The 21,431-nt window shown below is 39.2% G+C and overlaps 3 protein-coding genes across 4 annotated transcripts; 1 reads left to right on the forward strand and 2 right to left on the reverse strand.

Moving 5' to 3' along the window:
- Positions 1 to 75: 75 nt before the first annotated feature.
- LOC116257540 (peptide deformylase 1A, chloroplastic) lies at positions 76 to 5,485 on the reverse strand. Of its 2 annotated transcripts, XR_007572265.1 has the most exons (5): positions 4,830 to 5,485; positions 2,928 to 3,017; positions 2,770 to 2,837; positions 2,260 to 2,612; positions 76 to 942 (listed from the first exon to the last, which is right to left on the reverse strand). XR_007572265.1 is itself a non-coding variant. In XM_050075556.1 (4 exons), exons 1-4 carry the CDS (start codon positions 5,313 to 5,315, stop codon positions 2,372 to 2,374), a joined length of 885 nt encoding a protein of 294 aa, XP_049931513.1. In that variant the 5' UTR covers positions 5,316 to 5,485; the 3' UTR covers positions 2,232 to 2,371. The 2 variants fall into 2 exon arrangements, 1 of the variants encoding a protein (XP_049931513.1); XM_050075556.1 differs by lacking the exon at positions 76 to 942 and having other exon boundaries at positions 2,232 to 2,612.
- LOC116258047 (putative Peroxidase 48) lies at positions 5,484 to 8,393 on the forward strand. The gene is made up of 5 exons (XM_031635122.2): positions 5,484 to 5,548; positions 6,600 to 7,095; positions 7,202 to 7,393; positions 7,507 to 7,672; positions 7,846 to 8,393. Exons 2-5 carry the CDS (start codon positions 6,787 to 6,789, stop codon positions 8,298 to 8,300), a joined length of 1,122 nt encoding a protein of 373 aa, XP_031490982.1. The 5' UTR covers positions 5,484 to 5,548; positions 6,600 to 6,786; the 3' UTR covers positions 8,301 to 8,393.
- Positions 8,394 to 9,155: 762 nt separating this feature from the next.
- Positions 9,156 to 16,597, reverse strand: LOC116258038 (beta-glucuronosyltransferase GlcAT14B-like). The gene is made up of 4 exons (XM_031635111.2): positions 15,477 to 16,597; positions 14,995 to 15,070; positions 14,755 to 14,870; positions 9,156 to 10,052 (listed from the first exon to the last, which is right to left on the reverse strand). The coding sequence occupies exons 1-4, from the start codon at positions 16,081 to 16,083 to the stop codon at positions 9,538 to 9,540; spliced, it is 1,314 nt and encodes a 437-aa protein (XP_031490971.1). The 5' UTR covers positions 16,084 to 16,597; the 3' UTR covers positions 9,156 to 9,537.
- Positions 16,598 to 21,431: the final 4,834 nt, after the last annotated feature.

The raw sequence follows: 21,431 nt of genomic DNA on the forward strand, positions 1-21,431 counted from the left end.
GAATCCCAATACAACAAACAACTAGGCATTGGAAGGACCGCCCCGAAGAAAATAATCTATTATCTGGAGCGTATATTTTCAAGAACTAAATGAACTTGTTTTATAAGTAATAACATATATAAAGAATGGATTCCTAGCAAAAGAATTCAAGGTAAAGAAAATATATGAGTTGTTCATGAAGAACATCCTATGAAGAAACGAAAATCCAAACTGACCACAGAACCACAATCAAAGCTATCCATCCAACCCCTGACAAACTCAAACCTTACAACTCCTGGACTGATTCTTCAACTATGCACAAGGTAAATGAATGTTGTCAGTGATGATGGTAATAGCAACAGACTGTTTAAGTTCCTCTTGCTAGCATTTGATGGTAATTCTCAATCGACTCCAGGCGTTGCATGCGCAGCTCTGTATGAAATTTCTTGATGAAGGCCTCAGCAGACTGATCTATATCCTCTTCTGGTTTCACGGTAGCCTTCCGGAAGTCTGTGCCAAACCTGCTGCCATCTCTGCTGTCACGGAGCTTACCAACTGCTCGCTTCTGCTCGAACCCGACTCGACCACTCTCTTTATCGCTGGCATTCGCGGTGAGAGGGCTGGGCTCAGACTGCTGGGGCTCCGAGATGTCAAAGGGAGGAGGAGGAGGTGGCGGAGCAAAGAAATCGAAGCTCTCCTTCATGGTGCTGCAACTATGCCGGCTATTTCGACCACCAACAAGGCTAGATCTGATCTACTGATGTTAGTAGGGACCTATTCAAGTCAATTTTATAGAGAGGGAGTGAAAGAACAGCAGCGACAGCGAGGAGGGAGATGCAGAAGGTGCCAAAATAGGCGTCTCTTTATCCGCTCGGCCGTGTTCTGAAACGTAGGGGAATTGATCAACTCCAGAGGAATTCAAAGGTCTAATGGCTGCACATTGCTGACTTCCACGGTTGTTACCTTGATAAAGTTAGATAAAGAGTTAGATAAGCATTCAGACCTGGGCACCACGTCGGCATTGACCAGGTGAAGCAGAAGACTTGTTCTTCATGAAATGAAAAGGATATTCAAATTTATAGAAAGATGCTTGACTTTGTCAAACTAAATTACTTTATATTTTCAAAAAGATATTTTTGAAATTTATTGAAAGAAGCATGATTTTGTGAAAATCAAATATTTTATATTTTGAAAATGATATTTTTGAAATTTATGGAAAGATACTTTGAAAAAAAAAATATTTTATATCTCAAATCGGAACTGATTATGTCTTTTGACGTAAGTCGGATACAGGTACAAGTGCAGCGATTTTAGAAAATTTCGGTCACCTACTTATGGAAGGACGGCTTCCACGCACTTCTCTGTTATGTCATAACAGGGAAGTTGCTCTCATTTCAAACCAGATTAGGTTGTACGTTAGCTCCATAACATGAGACTGTGTGTGCTAGGGATTGAAACTGGTTGATAAACTAGCTGACCCCATATGAAGACAAAAGTGGAACTCTAAAAAATGTCTTTTTGATAAACTGAAATGGAAAAATACGGGTTCCCACGTTAGCCACTTGCCAGAATTCCAGAACCTTCAAACAGCCAAACAAAAAATTTTGCTACTTGAGGTGGCCTTCTCAATTTGTGCAAGGTTAAGAGTCTTTTAATATTATTTATTGATTTATTTATTGTGGTTTACGCCCATTCATTTAAAATGTGGGCGTTTTAGTATCTGACAAAGATGCCGGCAAGAGAATATAAAAATAAAAATCATGGCCGTAATCCGTTTTCAAAGCATGAGAGTTGCGGGTCAGAGAAGCATCTAGGCAAAGTGCTTGAACGTGCCCTTACAACTTACAAGTGTAAGTTTTGTCAATACCTAAAACTATATTTGAATTGGAAAATTTTGAGAGAATTCAAAAGACCGCCAAGAAATTGTGCGTGTGCCTATATATACATATATATGTCGACACACTTGGTGCATAATTTTGTTGCTGCTGATTTGACTCGAATCGACCAATTTATGGTAACCTGGTTCCACTTGACAATGATAGTGTTCAAGTTAAATAACAGCCACCATCATGCAACCTTATATAAGGTTCTCCTTAAGAAATTTAATCTAAAGTGAATAATGTTATTTCTATTCTCAGGTATTGCACTTGTTGGTATGTTTATATGGTTAAATTTGCCAACTAAAATTTCAAAAAGTTCCCTAGAGTTTATGTTTCTGGACACCTCAATATAAACACGCACAAAAACATGAGTAGCTCATGAATTGACAGAATCTTTTACCGTAATTTTGCAGGATCAGCTACATGATTGCTTGCTGTCAGCAAGAAGGATATCAATGGCACTTCCAACAAAATATAGCGTCAGACATACATGCCTGCTCCTTGAAGAAAAATCAACAAACGCCCAGCTTGGGAGACCCAGAGGGTAAAGGTAAATTCAAATTCTCAACGGTTCTGAATGTTCTTGGGATCATTTTATCTACATAAATGGTGCCATCAAGATGGTCACACTCATGCTGTAATATGCGAGCCTTCCACCCAACAGCTTCCACTTTAAGCGGCCGGCCGTCCCGCCCGAGTCCTGTAACTTCAACCTCAAGGTGGCGCTCAACAAGTGCTCTAAAACCATCAACACTGTAACATGCAAGAATGAGCTACAGAATTATAATGAAAATCTATGACAGAAGAAACAACGAACGACCTCCATGACTCATGACACCAAGCAGAAGAAACATGAACAGCATTCTCATTTGCAATGCAGCAGGCAAAGGTATAGCAATGTGCTTCTCACCTCAAGCAGCCTTCGAAAAACATTGCAGTTCTGTCACCCTTCTTCGTAAGTTTTGGGTTTATAATCACCTTTCAGAGAATGATACTAGATGATTAGGAACAAGTTTATACAACATATTATAAATCATGGAAACATTCTTCTGAAAAGTTACCGCTTACCAGAAGTTCAAAGGGCCGCCTGTCCTGGGCTCTAGTTTCCTCCTTGGAAGCATAACTAATATAAGTTTCTGTATCCTCCAAAACTATGATCTGCACCGAAGCATGTAAATAAATCTTTTTTTTAGTAAAAAACATACTTTTGAAAATTTGGGGTATTGAAAGATAAAGTACTACCCTTCAGCATTTTATATGCCTTTGGAGAGCTATTACCCGACTAAGGCCAAACCTGGAGGAAAGGCGAGAGAGGCCCTCAACTCAAAGATTCAAATGTAAAGAACTAAGAATAAAACAGTATGTACCTTTAGACCTCCATCTTGTGCATGATATTCAGAGACAAGTTCACGACCTAATGAAAGAATAAGGATGCATTCATGACGAACGAATACTACGGTAGTTATCAGATTGGATTAATAATCTAATAATTTGGTATATCTGCATGTTTATCATGTTCAGTGCCAAAAACCTCTGTTTAGAAACTTAGGCATAAGAAAATAATCCTAAGAGGCACTATCCTAGTGATTCTCAAAAATACTATCGTTGGAATCACCGTGAAGATTTCTATCCTGCAATGAAGCAAACACTTGGTTCAAACACTGTTACAGGAGGACGAGTCCCCCCATTGGATGCAAAACCCCTCCTCCTATGAAAACGAAGTTGCATCGCCTCCCATCGGGAATCAATTTCCTGCATGAGTATCTTTTCATGAAGAAGTAGCCTTGCAATGAGTAAGATGCTTAACAAACCAACCAACCAATCCTCCCCTCCCCCCCCCATCCCAAGCACACCCTAGTCCTCCCCGTCTAGAGTCTCTGATTCTCTGGAAAGAAGGAATTAATTGATTAAGGAGCCCTCCTCTCAAACATGACAATATTCCGAGTCACCAGCCTGACTTGCTTCATTTCCTTGAACGTCATTTTGCGTATCTTCTTTTTTAAAGGTTTGCATATGCATAAAATTGTCATAATTTTAAACAATTCTACAGCACTCCCTAGACATTTTCCATGCAGATTCTTATTCATTGCCTACAACTCAAACCTCTAAAGAAATGACTATTTTCTAGATCCAATTACTCTAGAACTTGTAATCACAATACAACTGTTGACGAATAACAATCTCCAAGCTTTGAGATACATGCCAAATATCTTCCCTTTTTTATAGACTAGGAGATCTTTCTTTATTTTCATAAGTGAGCTTTCTACAGACTGCATGTATCAGCAGCAGTTGCAAGTAGTAAGAATAATAGTAAATGAGAGGGAAATGGTTACATGAACAATAGTTTTGCAGAAGACGGCACTTGGCTAGATAATTTGGCAAGAAAGGAAAGTCCCATGAAGTTCTGCAGAAATACGATTTAGTTATTAATTTGCTTTCATATGTAAAACGAATTTCAATCCTCAAATATGCCCTTGCTGATTATTTAGAGAACGAAAACCGTCATCATTCGTTATAATACTCTACTGATTCCAGTTAGAATAATCTATCCAACAGAAGAGCATTTCAAAAGGCATTGGCGCAAAGATACCATCTCTTTTCTTCATGTTCAGGGAAATGGCTTGAAACTTCACAAGGAATTCCAGGGCAGAAGAAGGACAACATCTCGAGTAAAGATGAAAGTAATTGAAGCTTACGAAACTGGCTTTCCTGAAAATCATTTTCACTATACCAGTAGGAAACCAAAGTAATAATGACTCTAGAAACACAATGACTCTGAAATTCATATAATGCAGGAAGATTGAAAGGTTTTTGAAATCTGGCCTGCCTTAATGAACTAAAAAATTAGTAGAAAAAAGCAAGCCAATCTACCATGTATCCGGATCACAAATGTCTGAGAAAGATTCACCCAACAATGGAAGTAAAACAGAGTCTTTTTCAAGGGGTTGCGGATAAGGAACAAAGACATACCTTCAGAGGAATACCAATTTGAGGGGCAGCAAGACCGACGCCGGGAGCCTTCCTCATCACCGCGACCATGTCGTCGATCACTTTCTGGATCCGTTCCGAGCCGACATCCTGCAATGCGACCTCGCTCGCGGGTTCGTGAAGCACCGGGTCGCCGGCCTTCACTATCTCCGGCAGTACCATTTCTTTCTGCCCGAAACCCAGAAACCATCCAGCAGAAGGAACGTTTCTCGAAGGAGAAGGACGAGGAGGAGAAAGCGTTCTTACTCCTCTCCCTCCTCTACCCGTTGTCGAAATGGGTCTTCTTCTGATGGATGGTGGTTCGCGGGCGATGAGGAATGGAGGGATGGTAGTGTCAGGCGGAGATGGACGACGGTGTTGAGCGGCACAGCTCTCACTGGCTCTTCCGAAGATCCGATAATGGCCTTCAACATCGCCGCTGCCGGCGGCGGGAAGGAGTCGAGCGGACGCAGTCAGAAGACGCGCCATGATAACCACTCATGTATCCTTCACCTCACATGCCACCGGTACGTCTCCCTCAGCAATAAACGGATAACGATGGGTCTCCTGCAAATTGGCTGGTGATTGTCGGAATAACACCTACTAATTACTCAGCCAGGATCCAAGAGATCAACTAATACTTTCTACCATCTTCTCTTTCCTCATCTTCTTTGTCCCTTCAACTGGAAGTAAAGAGAAGAAGGCAGAGTGAGTTCACATAGGTAAGCGGTTCTTCTATCATCTTCTTCTGACTTGATGGTTGTCTGTGCTTTGGAAGTATCAAAATCATGTTTATGTGGTTAATTTCATAATATACCCTAGACAGAGCAGAACTAGTTCTCGCAGAGCGAGTTCTTATAGGTAAGCGGTTCTTCTATCATCTTCTTCTGACTTGATGATTCTCTGTGCTTTGGAAGTATCAAAATCATGTTTATGTGGTTAGTCTCATAATATACCCTAGACAGAACAGAACTAGTTCTCATTCTAAATATCCGATGCACTTCCAAATAACGCAAACAAAATTCTCCTGCGCTTCTTATCTACTAAAGTTTTTCGTTTGTTTCATTGATATCAGAAAAACCCAGTTTGGAGACGGAAATCTAGTCATGCTGGTTTAAACTCAATTGTACTTCTAGTTCTCCCTCCAGTGGAATAAAATTCCGGCGGTGAAGGAACATTCATTTTGGACTAGTGTAACACATAAAATGTCAGCAAATGTCATCCTTGTTTTAAAATCCCACAGCCTTTGGTGAAATAAAACTTTCCCAATTGGAAAAAATGAACCTTGTAGACATTTGGCTTCCCATAATAAAAGGAACAACACGATCCGTGTTTAAAAGAGTTCAAAGTTATGTGGAAGACGTAGTTAGTCAAAGTAAGAAACCATGCGTGAGGGAAAAGAGAGCAAAATACTGAAAGACTTAGGCAGAATATTAGGTGCAGAAGGTAAGATCTAAAAGACCTCACTGTCAACAATTCAATTGGAATAGGCAGATTACATACACGTATATATGTTATAAGTTTTATAAAATGCCTAAAGACTTTCTACTTTGAACAGATTTTCAATTCAATTTCACTTAGCAAAGTTGGTTTTTTTTGGAAATCAAATGTAGTGTATGTGGGTCTCATCAAATACTCTAAAATTCATCAAGTCAATTCAACCGTATTTTAATAGGTGAGAGGACTTAGTTCCATTATTAAATCCTATATGCAGCGTTGATGCTACAACACTGTAGACTTAAACTGCAGACACTATTTATTTCTTGTCAACAGCATACAAGATCGTGTCTCGTGTGATTCGATTCGTGTCCTTGTTACTCAATCTGGCACATCGCTGCAACCTCTCGTTACAAATTTGTCGTCCGCGTACGCCTTATAAAGTCCATGGAAGAATCTGCAGAGATCCTATAAGCACTTGAATACTTGATCAAGATAGAAGCCAAGAAAAAGAAGAGAGAAGATGAGGGCGCTGAGCAGGTCGATGATGGTTGGCATCTTCATCACCTTCTGCTTCTCCATTCAGAACTCCACACACAGGCGACAAGACGACGGGCAGGGACAGCGCGACTCTCTCTTCTCCAGTTCGGCCATCGCTGGCAACAGCAACGGCAATCCTGACCAGCTGCCGGGCCTTCAGTACGACTTCTACCGCGAAGCTTGCCCGGAGGCGGAGTTCGTCATTCGCAAGACCGTCCAAGATTTCGTCACCAAACGTTCCGACGTCGCCCCCGGGCTCCTCCGACTCGCCTTCCACGACTGCTTCGTCCAGGCAAGAACCATTCTCCCCAAGATCACGCTTCACTTCTTTCCTTTCTTGGTCCGCCGGAAATGACAACTCCGGCGGTCGAGTAACAGTTGTCTTGGTTTGCATTCAGGGGTGCGACGCGTCGGTGCTGCTGGATTCGAGGGAAGGTGCTCCGTCGGAGAAGGAAGCGTCGGCCAACAAGAACTCGCTGAGAGGGTTCGACGTCATCGACGCTGTCAAGGAGAGGCTGGAACACCTCTGCCCACTCACCGTTTCCTGTGCTGACATCGTTGCACTCTCTGCTCGCGACGCTATCTTCCTGGTTCGTTCCAAACGTCCTGTCAAAATCAGACACTATTTCTCTTCTTAATTTCTTGGACGAAGCAACGGAATAATCCGCCGTGTCTAACGCTGGTTCATCCGCTCTTACAACAGACAGGCGGCCCTTTCTACCCTCTGAGCACCGGCAGGCGTGACGGCAGAGTGTCCAGAGCAGCGACGGCCGAAGCCCAACTTCCCTCTCCGTTCGACACCCTCGCCGCCATCCTCGCTGCCTTCAACGAACGTGGGCTACACCAGAATGATACCATCACTCTCCTAGGTACTCCCTGCCTTCTCATTTTTCCGGTCACTATCTCAACTTTCCGAACATGGTCTCTCCAGTAGACGAGTGGTTGGTGGACGAGAAAATCACGGTATGAATTTTTACGATCATGCTACCATGATCTGATTTCTTTTCACGCATTCTCTGGGTACGTGATTGATTTTCGAAAGGTGCGCATACTATTGGACACACACACTGCCGCTTTGTCCAATCCCGTCTATACAACTTCTCCGGCGACGGTTCGCCGGATCCAACTATGAATTCGACTCTGGCAGAGAGCTTGAAATTGATCTGCCCCGAAGACGATGACGAGGAAGCGGACATGGATGGTAGGACTAAGTTGCCCATGGACTTCGGCGGCCATGACACCTTCGACAGCCACTTCTACCAGAACGTCGTCGAGGGGTACGGCGTGCTGTATGCGGACCAGCAACTCATGGCCAGCGCTGCTACGGCCAACTTGGTCGTCGACTACGCCATTGACTCGGACCTGTTCCGTAGGGAGTTTGCCCGAGCCATGGTCAAGCTGAGCTCGGTTGGGGTGCTGACCGGGTCGCAGGGCGAGGTTCGTAGGGATTGCCGGCGTCTACTTGAGGACGAACCCACTGGGCTCAATGGTGGGTGAAGACCTGCAGATCGATCCATTCTTGGCATCGCTCAATTCGTATAGTGTTTTGGTTCCTCCTTGTTTCTTTTATCTTTTTCCCTTTGGGTAGTGAAGAGAATGTAAGATGAATAGCCAATCTTTTGAAGTCGAAAAGTTTCTCCATTAGTTCAGGGACAACGACCTTAAAAACATATCGTGTTCGTACTTAAATCATAAATGTCGACTTTTAGACGACAAAATGGCAAGATTTAACCTTGGTTTAAATTCTTCAACTTGACACCCTATACATTCTCTTCCCTCCCACTTGTGAAGTATTTTATTGGAACCTCTAAATCAAATACACTACAAAGCAAGCTCAACTTTGAAATGATCCCCACATGCTGCACCATATTTTATGTCTAGCCCATCAAATTTGGACAAAAGATGTAGTCAAATAAAAACTTTCCAAGCTGCAAACGTGCTTTTGTCATCTCACAAAAAATTAGCCGCCTTTTGTACAGTTCTACCACAAACAGCCTTCACGCTTGTTGTCGACCGTGTTCTTAAAAGATATCGGTTATTTTATCAAGGATTCAAAAACATGCTGCTGTAAAAGTCGGAGACCCCATAACTTTTTAAAATACAGGGTTAATTTATTCTGCACAAGCCTTCTAGCCTTTTCCACTATGCCCTGAACTTTGGCAAATTTCAATAATTGCAACAAACTCTGTTCATTGTATGAGGAAGAGAATAATGTCACGCAAATCTGCAGCTTGCAATCGAGTTGGAAAGCACTGTCCTTGTGTTCCCAAGTAGTGTGCGTAATTCTTCCTTTTGACAAGCTAACCCGGCAGTCTAGAGAAACCACCAAGGATGCTGGTAAGAACATTCAAAGAATGTAAATGCAAAATATGCTAACTAATATATTGATTACATAGTGATATCAATTTATAAAGATTCTCCCGTGGATCTATGAGCCGAAAGAAGAACTGCGGGCTGCATAGGGTAAGATATCACAGAACCTACCGCAGTGTAAGTATAGCAAGGAAGGCTAAAGAATGATGACAACGGCAGGAAAAACCACTGACCAATTCTACAGAGGCCACTTGTCACCAGCTTCCACCTCATGAAATCCCCCAACCAGCATCTCGAAGTCCCACCGTCTTTGCCACCCTACAGGTCTCCATGCTGCTATACAACAAATACCCAAGAGAAACCTCACCCGGTTACAGTGGCAACGGACAGCACTTGCACTAATCTGCTTCTCCTGTAACACCTACTTGCACTGTTTCTCACGGAAATCCTCCGCTGAAAGAAGACCTGTGATCAAATTTTTCAGCCGAGCTGCGCCTGGTCCTGGCTTGAGTAATGTTCTATTGCCAATGACTGAACAAGGATCACTACCGTTGTGTGTTTCTCCAGCACACCAACCACCCGGGACAAGTGCACCAGCAGAACGCCCTAGGAGTTCCTTGTCAATCTTTTCAAGCACTGGGTCGTCTCTGTGAAACTTCCTTGCAAATGGAGCATTACTATCTGTCATCCTCTGAAAATCTTCAAGATTAAGAAAATGCGGGTGCTGTTTGGGAGGATTGTCCCAGGATATAAAATGTAGATCATGATTAACAGTGGTGTTGCGGAACTCGTTGACATTACAAATGACCGTGTGAAAATATCCTTCAGGAGAAGATATGAAATTGGCATAATACATGAGAACTGTCCTTGGGAGATTATCCCAACCCCATATGCAGAACTCCATGAATGATCTTGAAAGCATCATCCAAGCAGATCCTGAAGTATGACAGATAACATGTTATTCTCACAAATATAGAAAGCTCCAACTCAGATTAAATGCGCAAGCAGAAGCCAAGGCATGTGAAAATTGCACTTTTGGCCGACAAATAATTATCAAAGCGATGGATCATTTCATAGTCACTTCTACTTCCACTCCAGCATAGTACTTAGTTCTAGCAATGCAGAAAAAGAAGACTTTCTAAACAGCAACCGATGCCCACACCATGATTAAAAAAAAAAGGAGAAAAACCACACGGAATTAGTTTACTGCCTTGTTTCCTGAAACCACTAAACTATCAACAGCACTAGCATTTCGTGATGCTAGATGTGCCTGTGATCTTAATTTATCACTTGGATACTATTAACCACTAGAAAGAAAAACCTAGCCATCAGAATCAATCTCAACCCCATGCACATGCTCAGCAAGGTGATAACGAGCTGATCAGTAAGGCTTTGTTTTAGTAGCTTCATTCACCAACCACTACGTGGACCTGATGTGCATGAAGACAGGTGTAATAATGGGTACCAAAAAATGAAGGCCAATGCTAGGGGAGATGAAGATGAAAACATAAGGTTCATATCGTCACAGAAAAAAGCCAATTTCAACAATCAGGCCTGATCCATCTTGTCAGGAGGCCACCCCTGAAAGTTCCTTACTCTATATGACTGTATCTTAAAACTTCCTGTACTCCAGAAAAAGGAACAAATATGCACTTCTCATTCTATGCGGTGGTGTATATCCCATGGACCCATACCCCACTTTCAGAGCCTATTAAATGTCTCTGACCCATCAGTGGCAACAGTTAAATCAAATTTTGAAAATCTCTAGCCTCTTTACCTTAATTTTCTTACATACCAAAAAAATGAAGAACACGTACCTCCCATTCTATGAGTTAGTTTATACCTAAATTCCACTCTCAGTTCATACCAAGCATTTGAGGCATACCTAAATAAAATCTTGATGCAGCATTGATACACACAAAGTAACAAAGACGCACGTCAAGTGAAACTGAAGCATTTGAGAGAACCACACTTGGGGAACAGTTGGACTCCATGGAATTCAAAAGCAAACGACTCTTAAACACTCTACTGGCAGACATAAGCATACTGTCATTTTACGAACTATCAATGATTAATTATTAGTCTCACAGTGGCAAAGAACCTGTAACAAAATGGGACGTCTACAAATTGAAGAAGACTGTGGGGCCTAAAGCAATGCCTGCTTCCATGGCCTGAGGCCTGTTTCAGCTCAGTTTGAACATAAATAAAGCACAAAAGCACACATGTGATGCACTGATTATAAAAGGATAAAGACTGAATTTTCAAGACGAGAAAAAGATGCCAAGTATCTTCACAAAATTGGGATTGTTAATGTCTACCAATCCAAGAGAAACATTAGTTTACTTCTCCTTTTCAGGTAGTTGCTTGTTACATTTACTATGACAAGTATCTTCACAAGCTGGGATTGTTAACATCTACCAGCCCAAGAGAAAACATCAGTTTACTTTCTTCTCTGTTCAGGTAGTCACTTAGTTACATTTACTACTTTATTATTGTCGAAGGGTTATTTCTTTTAGAGGAAAGAAATGTGAAATCCAAGTGTACCAAAAGATATTTAGCTTCTCACATTTGAATTTCTTGAGTATTATATACTCCTGCTGCAGCACAGGGCCACCACCTTACCAGTAACTACACTAGGAACAGCTTAGCCCAGCATACCAACATCATAACCGAATAACCAAAATAGCATCTTAGAAATGTGCAGCTAATTAGCAAAATACATGTGAAGTTTGCTAGTTCAGAAGCATTGAACACTGGTAGTTGGAAACTCATCGCCATTATTTTAGTGAACACACTGACTAAAAACCAATCAAGTCAAGATTAGTACATACTACAGAGTCATAGACTGCTACTAAAGTGCAAAAAAATCAACTGAACAGGACAAATGAATTTGATTTGGAACAAGAAACCTGCTTCATCTCATTCCAACAGGAACTTCCATCAGGGGAGACAATCCCCATGATTTAGAACTTTGAGCTGCTCAGAAGCTTACCTACTTTCCCTCTTAGTGTCATTTTTCCTTTTTGGCAAAAAAAGGCTGAACTACTTTGGCTTTGATCTGGGAGGTAAATTCCAGGTAAGCCCCGACTTCCATGCCTTGGGCAATCTCAGGTTATTGAATTAAAGTTTCCATACATCAATCTTTGGTAGATGATTTCATGTAAAACAGGTTTGATGAAGTCAGTGAGTGTATTAGTAGTAAATTTATAGATATTGTGAGGAAGGATAATAATCTGAACTGAGAGGGGTGCTGTGACTCTCCTTTGGAATAAAATAATGTAATAATTTATTCATCTCTTGCCATTTTTACTAGAACTCATTCATTATATGCAACGTATCCCATTCATATATATCCTGAAAGGATTCAAATCTGCAGGAAACCCAGCCACTCACAGAGAATTAAAGATCTGTCATGAACCAGTGCCCCGTATCTGATCCATCTTGAGGAAAGTTTGTATAGGTTAGCTCCATCATCTCTGTGCATAAACTCTGAGTTCACAAATGCTCCATCTACCAGCCTGGTTGGAAATGCAATAGCACACGACCACTGCATAACTATTAGGTGTTTTTACATCATATTGGTGTTAGAGGTCTGTGTTTTGATTGCTCAGGTCTACATAGGATTTATGGTTGTGTCACTGATTTCGCATTCAACATGAAAAATTCTATGTAAGTACTTTCCAATTAAACAGAATAAAGAGCTTTGGAGAATTTTTACAAAAAAGATACTTGTTATAACATTTATATGGGGTGATGATGGTATTTCCAACAATGACTGGCGATTTCCAGAGTCAGCAGCCATCTTTACCACAAAAGTTAGATGCACATCCACATATTTGAAAATCTGCAGACAGATCAATCAGATCTTCTGATTCCCTTGAAGAACATGGTCAGACACTTTATCTTTCTCCATTTCTCTTGTAATGGTAAGGCTCAAGTATCTGGATGACAAAGCATTTGGATGACAGAAGAAAGTTAGTTCAGGTTCAAACAATACTCATAATGTTAGTATCCTAATTACCAAAATGTTCTGTTGAGAATTTCATATACGAAGAGGTCGACTTAGAAATAAGCTTGGAAAAATGGTGTAACAATCAGGTCTACAACTGGCCTGAGCACCCAGTGTGGCAGATCCAAACCCACTCCATCCCCATGGTTCAAACAAGAAATAGCTACGAACCTGGATACTAGGTGGTATGAGAATAAGGTGTATATTGCCCCTACACAGGGGCTGTTATGAAGATTTTTCAACCTTTGGTTATATGAGCAGAGAGTCCCTAGAGCATTTTGTCATGACAGCCTTTTGTACTAGTGACACCACCATGGTTGGTGATGAAACTATTTGCTGAATAACCTAAGTACAAAGGCGAGCTGCTCCAACTTTCTAAGTCTCGATCCAAACATAATCTCAGATTTTCACAGATAGCTTGTCTTAATTTCTCCACGGGCAAAAAATATTTACACCAACTTATATTTCCTCCAAAGATTGGCAGAAGGGAACTCCAATCAGATAGCTTTTAACAAAGCTCGTATAAATATCGCTGGACATGCAAACCTACCTGAAACATGAAATTACTTCTAGGTTAAGTAGATCTAGTGTCATTTTCCAATCAGTCACAGATTATGATATTTATGTTGCTGTTCTACCCAAATCTGCTACAAGGATGACAGTTGCTCCTAAACTGGCCATCGAAGAACTAAGAGTGCCTTAACATTTTTGAGATAAGCAAACACCTAGAATAATATTAAATGCATTGCATTTCCCCCTCCAAAGAATTGCTATGATGGTAACCAACAGATACTCATAAGAACGGTATGGCAACCTACAGCTAAAACAGAAAACAACAAAAAAGGCATTGTAAGTGAGCTGATGAGAAGTCGATGCACCATCCACAGGTTCAGCCACACCAACAAGAAGTTTTCAGGGAACCAAATTGGAAGCAGGCATTTGCTTAAGGATCTTGGGTCCAATTCTCAATTGGTATCTAAATGGATGAGGAAGAATCAGGCAGAACAATCATCTGATTCACAAATGACTAACTCCCAACACCTTCCTGCTGAACTTGGAAGATCTTCAATAACAAATAATAAATAAAAGTTGGATTTAATAATGAACCATCAGAAATAGGCTACTCCCACCTAATTGTTCAGTTTGTGTCTTGGACTTTCAGACCATCTCCAAATCAAAAATGCAAGGGAAGCAGTTTGTACTTGTAGCAGATGTGGAAGATCCGTGAACCGTGAACAATAATAAAATCAAAATAAGTAAAGCTAGCAAGAAAGTGGTTTCTAATTGGGATGTTTTGTCCATTAGTGACACTGTTTCTAAAATAGAAAATACTTAGTGGTGTCAAAAGAGGACCAGTTACGAAAGGACAGAAACAGAGCTAGTTTAGAAGATAGCCATAGTAGACATTCATTGATCCATCTCTATAAGATTCTAAGCAAAGAGCCTGTACAACCTGCAACCCTCTTCTACAAGAACACTTTTTAAATCCTAGAACAAGAAATCCACTAAAGTTAATCAGCATTATCAGAACACTTAACAAAGAAAGAAGTAAAAATTGACAACAGTGAGAAAGTATCGACAGATCAGTGAAAAAGGGCAATGAGGACAGGTAAAGAAGAAAGCAAGCACCTGTGAACAGCTTAAATGCTGTAGGAACACTTCGTCTCTCAGAAACCCAAAATACATCGCTTTTTTGGGTCATGTAGAGCCCTGGATCAATGATAATAGGTTTGGCCCTTTGAAACCTATAAACCAAAGATCCCAGGAATCAGAGAAGCACAACAGAGCAAGTGAGATAGAGAGTAATAAAGCTCCTATTTTTCAGCAAACTCGAAAAAGGGAGAAGGAAGAAGAACGTCGAAGACTTACTCTTTCCAACCAATGTCGCTTGTATGCTCGATGAAATTCAAGCCTCTAGGAATGTCTGTCAGTGTATGTAGAAGATCTTCGCGAGAAACAGAAAATTCGCCATCCCAATCAAGCAGCAAAAGAAGATAGTCACAGATATTTGTCAATCACCACGAATCGAATCAAAAGAACTAAAAAAAAAAAAACAAGGGAAGAAGAGAAAAAATAGCACATTACTCCCTCCTTGTTCCCAAAAATGAAGAGGGAAAGCACAAGATAGATTCAAGAAAAAAAGGGAAAAGGGACCACAAGATTAGAGAATTATGGAGAACTAAGGTGAAGAAATCCTCCCCACAAAAAAAAAAATCATAGAGAAAATAAACACACACAAAATCCCACAATCTCTAAGAAAAATGAGAATGGCAGCAAATGAAGAATTGGAAGCAAATTAAACAGGAAGCTCATAAAAGAGAATCTAAAGAAAGAAGCGCAGAGAAGAGTACCATCTTGGGTAATGAGGGGGTAATCGGACGCACTGAGATTGATGAACCAATCCCAATCGCCGCTCTTCTTGAGGAGGATGGCAACGGCATGGAGGGTGTTGGCGACCATGGTGGGGCCTCTGTAGGTGACCAAATTTGCCTTCGTAACCGCGTAAACGTTCCCGATCTTGGCGTAAACCGGGTGATTCCTGACGTACTGAATGAACCCCAGCCTCTCGTCCATTGGCGCCTCCAGGTCGAGGTGGACGACGTACTCGTTAATCGGATGGTAGAGAGCTTCCAGCGTCCTCTTCAAGGCCTCTCCATCCCCGACCGACCCCGAGATCAGGTACGCGATCCTGGGGACTCGAACGCCACCAGCGCCACTGGAACCATATGAAGAAGTAGAAGCTGGCGAAGGGCGTGAGGAGGAGGCGGAGAGCTTGGCCTCCACGAAGACGGGCTTATTGTCGGAGCTCCGCCCTCCGAAGAAGGGCAACGACGAAGCGGCGCCGGACGTCATGATGAAAAGCAGGAGGAGGGAGACGAAGGAGACGACGCCCAGCATCAGCATCCATTTCTTCTCCATGTACATCATTCTCAAATTTAACCACATAAGATTTTTCATCCTCTCCCCCTGTCTTCTCTCCCCCTCTCTTTTCTTTAATGGAGAGAGAGAGAAAGAGAGAGAGGATGGGTTCTCTAAGAATACAGGCTAGAAAAGATTGGTTAAACGGCAAAGGTGATGACGACGAAGCAGAAAGAAGATTGTGGTGCAATATGGTTGGTTGGTGGGTGAAAGAAAATAGAGGGAGAGGAAAGGAGGGAGGGAGAGAGAGAGGGAAAGAGAGAGAAGGGTGCCCGCCATGACCCTGTGTTGCTATTTATAAGACCTTACTATTCTTTGCTCATTGAATTTTTGGGGGTTGAGATTCCGAATCACAGGCCAGTTCCTGTTAGGGGACATTCTTGGTGTGAATTCTCATTTTCTTTTAATGAAATCCATACTTTGCTTCCTCCAAAACGAGAAGATCGCCCACTGCACTCTGTTCGGAATCGATTGATTAGAAACGATGACCCGCAGACGGTCAATTAAGATGCAGTCATGCATGTGAAAATAAATTCTAAACTACGCCCCAGTTGCTTCTCTTCTGAACTCATGGATCTTGGAACAGAAACAGAACGAATTTTTAAAACTGCATCGCTTCTTCGAGCATTCTAAAGTCCATCTGGATCAGAAATGGAAATGAATTTTAAATTGTACAGAGCCATTTGCTTCTTATGATGGATCTCAAAGGCATACATGAGAGGAGTGGGCAACTGGGGGAGATTAAGAGACGCTTGGATCTGGTCTGGCCCGTGTTTGACATCTACATTGAATTCATACCTACCTGATTTTTCTTAATTTTAAAAGTGGGGTAATCCTTGGCTGCCATGCAGCAGTCATGGTTCCATTCCCATTTCCATGGGCCTTGGTTTTTCAAGGAACTAGAAGCCACGTATGTATAAAATGGAGTCCACTAAGTGTTTTGAGAACTTGGCTATATATATATATATGTGTGTGTGTTTTTTACACGAACGGATTCAAATCCTACCATTTACTATATACAATTTTATCATATATTCATACATCTGAATTTGGATTTGAATGCCAATGAGGAAAAGTCAGTACACTGTGTTCGAATCCCAAACAAATCTAAGACTGCCTTGTTTTTCAGATTCATATCCAGACAAAATTTTGACATGTTAAGAACTGACTTTTTAAATATATATATATTTGTATTTAAATCTGAATTTATATTTGTCTAAAATTGAATCTGAAATTGAATCTAATCGGATGTCATTTCTTAAATTCATATCCAATATGATCTATGATTGATTTCAATATTAAAATTTTCTATAAATGTATTTATATATATACACGATTGCCAAGATAACTACGAAAATGTTGATGTTTTGTATATGGTATTAAAATAAATACAGCTTCTATGTTTGTACCTACTAACCTCGAACATGCACAATTTTTCTATGCATTGAAAGATAAATAACTTACGATTCTTTACTGGAATTTCAGCAATAAGATTTGCAGGCATTTGAGATTTTAGTTTTTTTTTTTCTTTTTCCATACTGATTCTGAATTTCGATGTATTTAGATTATTCAAATCTGGAACAGTTTAACATAGTTCGAGAAGGCAATCTGAAGGCCGTTCATTCTTAAATTCATAAATAAAGTTCCATGCAGGAATTTTTTTGTAAACAGACGCGTTCTACAAGTGGCCCATATTTATTCACCGTTTGGCCAACATTAGAAAAATAGTACACCTTCCTCAGCTTTTTAAAAATTTTAAATTTTACTTGTAAATTTTAAAATTTTTAATTTAATATATATACAAATTTTGAAAAATTATATTTGGGTCACTGTTAAAGTTTTGAAACTAAAATTCAACCCTAGTAACCAAAAAAATCTTGGCTTCATCCCTGCTCCAAGCATAACATTCGTAAAACTCTAATGGTCGGCTTGATTCTCGTTGATGCTATTCTTCAAAACTACAAATCGTGAATAAACTACACTTTAATTGACAAGTATGTTGCGCTCATATCAATTCTCAAAATAATTCTGAACCCAAAAGCAGGAGAAAAGAACGAAGTAATTCGGTTATTTTTTTCAATTTTTTAACAAAAGTTGGATTTTTTTATAAATAAAATAAAGCTAACGAAAGCCTTAGAAATGTGATTCAGGGATAAAAGGTAAATATTGAAGAAAAATTAGAATAATATTTTTTGTTTTCCAAATAAATGAAAAATCCAATTCAAACCCTTATTTAACGGTTTTTATATTACAAAAATGAAACACCTGTAACAAAAGTGGATTTTTAATTAGTTGTACGCCAAACGTTGGCTATTAGTTAAATTATGTCCTCGTCTACTAAAGCAAAACCGGCCCCGTATAGGCTTTTTTAAATTAATTTCATGTCATGTTGTTTTTTTTGTTAATGCACTCATCAATATGAGCTGCATGGCCCGACAAGCTCTATTTGCCTCGTATCAGTACATGAGGCGAGCTGAATTAAAGTTTCAAAATTTTGAATAGGACCGAAATATCATTTTCTAAAATTTTTATACATAAGAAATGAATTTTTTTAAAATATACATGTAAATTTTAAAAAAAATTGAGATGGGGTCAGGACCCATGCCTTCGCCCCTACGTAGCTGATTTTTTTTTTATCAAAACTACATCAAGCCCTATATCACAGCCATACCATTAACTGATATGGGCCTACTGATATTTTAAGCGAACATGAGGAAACCCACTACTCGAGTGAAAAGCCGAAACTTTTTTCCCTGTCTTTAGAGTATAAAGTTGTTTTAAAACCTGGATGATCATATAATGCATCTTTCAACTCAAATATCAAGCATACAATCATTTGCAATTCAAAGGACTAACACCTACAAAAAACCGACTAAAGATGCATCAATAAGATGTCGTTCAGGTCCACCAACTATACTATGCCCCACCAATATTAACACCGTTTGGTGGTGGACAAATCAATATCTTGTGAATCAAATTCCCATATGTTTTTTTTTTCATGTGGATTTTTAAATTATATGTCCTCATTTTAAAAAAATGCATATGGAACAAACATGCATATTGATGTCAAAAATAATGGTGGCGTCTGTTTGCCATTTTAATTAAGTTGACCTTATATAGTGCACTAACTGGGCAGGCCGAGCCCCGGTCAGGCTGATATTATGGTATCGGGTCCGTGTTCAGCCCGGTTATTAATAAAAAATTATTTTTTAAATCATAAAATATTTTTTTATATAAATTGTATTTTATTATATTATTAAATTTATTTTTAAAAAAATATTTTTTTATATTATCTTGTGCAGGCTTGGATGGGATTTTTCAACCCAAACTAGGCCCCCGCCGGCAGCCCTGCCCGACACCCACCCGTAGTTGCCACCTTCCCTATGTGTTTTGCTCCTGAAGTTTACCGTGATATTGTTGGAATGAACTACCTTGCCGCTCAATAAACTACACTCCTTTCAGCTAAATGAATTTAATATTTCATTGAATTTATAGGAGTGGCAAGAATCGGTAGATCACGTTTTCCTTTCCCCACTTTTTATAATATCTCACCTCAGGATCCTCCTCCTGCGTATATATATATATATATATATATATAAGTATATAGACAAATATTATTGTCAAATAAAAGGGAGGAACCCTATGTTTTTTCGATCATAAAATTTTGATACCACAAGCTTTCTGTCAGCAACAACTTGTAAAATCTGATCATTTAAAAGTGAAAAAATTAATGTTCATTGGTAGGATAGCTGATTCAAATGAGTCAACTAACTTCTATTGTTTTGGATCACAACATTCTGATGAACAACTCTCAAGAAATTAAACAAGAAAGCAAATCACGAATAGAAAAAGAACTTTATGGTATTCAGGGGAGGAGGCACATGCCCTTGATATTTCAAAAATTTTAAATTTTAAAAAAATTACTATTTTCTTATGTCAAAAGTTGAATATTTGCTTACTCTTAAAAACTGAGCAATTATTTATTATTTTCTTAAACGTCGTGCCGGTTTTGATTTTTTTTTTTTTTTTTTGCAACTATCAAATCCTTGTAAGCCGACAAATTCATTTCGCATTTCCTCAAACTAACGTAGTGTTTGATTATATTTAATGCACCTGATTTAGAACCATAAATTTTGAAATTTATAAATTAAATATCAAACCATCTTGCACAAAGTGGTGCTTGAAATGCATCTGATCTTAAAATTAATAAATTTTCAACTTCATATAGTTAAAATCAGGTTCAGCTACTTTTAGTGTTAAGTCATTCTACCGTCACAGTTGGTGTTTTGTGCATTTCATCTGTAGTGGTGAAATAAAATAACAAATATATTTTTTTTTGCCTTTTTTCATATACCACCGTAAAATTTATCAACTTAAACATCTTTAGTCCCAAATATACACTTAAAAATAAGATTAAATTTTAGTATTTTTAATTTCTATTCTACTATCAGGTGGTGTTTGTGCATTTTCCTTTGCAACGATGGAATGACATAACAAATAATCTATTTTGCCCTTTTTTATATACCATCGTAAAATTTTTATGAATTTAAGAACACTTAAAAATATAATTAAATCAACATGTGGTGTTTTAAGTGTTTCACATGTGGTGTTTTACGTGTTTCACCTGTGACGATAGAACGACATACTAAATAATATGTCTTATCTTTTTTCATATACCATCGTAAAATTTATGAATTTAAGATCTTTAGCTCCCAAATAAACACTTAAAAATAGGATTCAATTTTTTTATTTTTTATTTTTGTAACTGACAAATCCATTTTTTTGTTTAGATTCTAATAAAATCTAATACTGATAACGCTGTAAAATCACATCACATGGATTTGTCATTATTAACCAAACACACAATAATAGGGCAAAATTAAAGCAACGGAACCAAGCCTCCGATCCCAACGGCGATCAATGAATGAAACATTTATTTGGCTGCCTACAAATTCATGTAACCAAATTAAAGCAGCTCGGCCGTAATCTTAGCTTTCTTTGGGTAGGCGAGTCACGTGATTTTATGTTTTACATGGAAAAAGTCACGTGACCTTTTCCAGGATCGGAAAAAGAAACTGCAAAATTAAATTGTTCCACTAGTTGGCCTCATTGATGGAAGAGACAGCACCAGCTGGAACATAATTATTTATTTTACATAATTTATAAAAAAATGTCTTTTATTTGTTTTTCAATTGCTTGGTTTTTGTTTTTTTTTGTTCAAAGTTGTAAAAAATCGAAAAAAGATGAAGTTTTAGGTTGGGTATATATGGGCCATATCATCTGGTATATTCGCCATCACTAAAACCCTTTTTTTGTTTTTAAAAAATTATTTTTTAATAAATTTGTTAAATCGTAAAAAATCAAGCTGTAAAATTGGATACAGAATT

The sequence above is a fragment of the Nymphaea colorata genome, chromosome 1, assembly GCF_008831285.2.
Source record: "Nymphaea colorata isolate Beijing-Zhang1983 chromosome 1, ASM883128v2, whole genome shotgun sequence".
NCBI classification, from domain to species: Eukaryota; Viridiplantae; Streptophyta; class Magnoliopsida; order Nymphaeales; family Nymphaeaceae; genus Nymphaea; species Nymphaea colorata.

Bases quoted from the DNA above. Each gene is read 5' to 3' on its own strand.
- LOC116257540 (XM_050075556.1), bottom strand. From the start codon at position 5,315: ATGGCGCGTCTTCTGACTGCGTCCGCTCGACTCCTTCCCGCCGCCGGC. The intron at 3,018-4,829 runs GTATGTCTTTGT...GCTTCGGTGCAG, and splicing joins AAATTGGTATTCCTCTGAAG to ATCATAGTTTTGGAGGATAC. The intron at 2,613-2,769 runs GTGAGAAGCACA...TGCATGTTACAG, and splicing joins TTTTTCGAAGGCTGCTTGAG to TGTTGATGGTTTTAGAGCAC.
- LOC116258047 (XM_031635122.2), top strand. From the start codon at position 6,787: ATGAGGGCGCTGAGCAGGTCGATGATGGTTGGCATCTTCATCACCTTC. The intron at 7,096-7,201 runs GCAAGAACCATT...GTTTGCATTCAG, and splicing joins TCCACGACTGCTTCGTCCAG to GGGTGCGACGCGTCGGTGCT. The intron at 7,673-7,845 runs GTACTCCCTGCC...GATTTTCGAAAG, and splicing joins TGATACCATCACTCTCCTAG to GTGCGCATACTATTGGACAC.
- LOC116258038 (XM_031635111.2), bottom strand. From the start codon at position 16,083: ATGAAAAATCTTATGTGGTTAAATTTGAGAATGATGTACATGGAGAAG. The intron at 15,071-15,476 runs GTACTCTTCTCT...TTTCTCGCGAAG, and splicing joins CCCCCTCATTACCCAAGATG to ATCTTCTACATACACTGACA. The intron at 10,053-14,754 runs GTGCTTGCTTTC...GTCATACTTCAG, and splicing joins AGCATTTAAGCTGTTCACAG to GATCTGCTTGGATGATGCTT.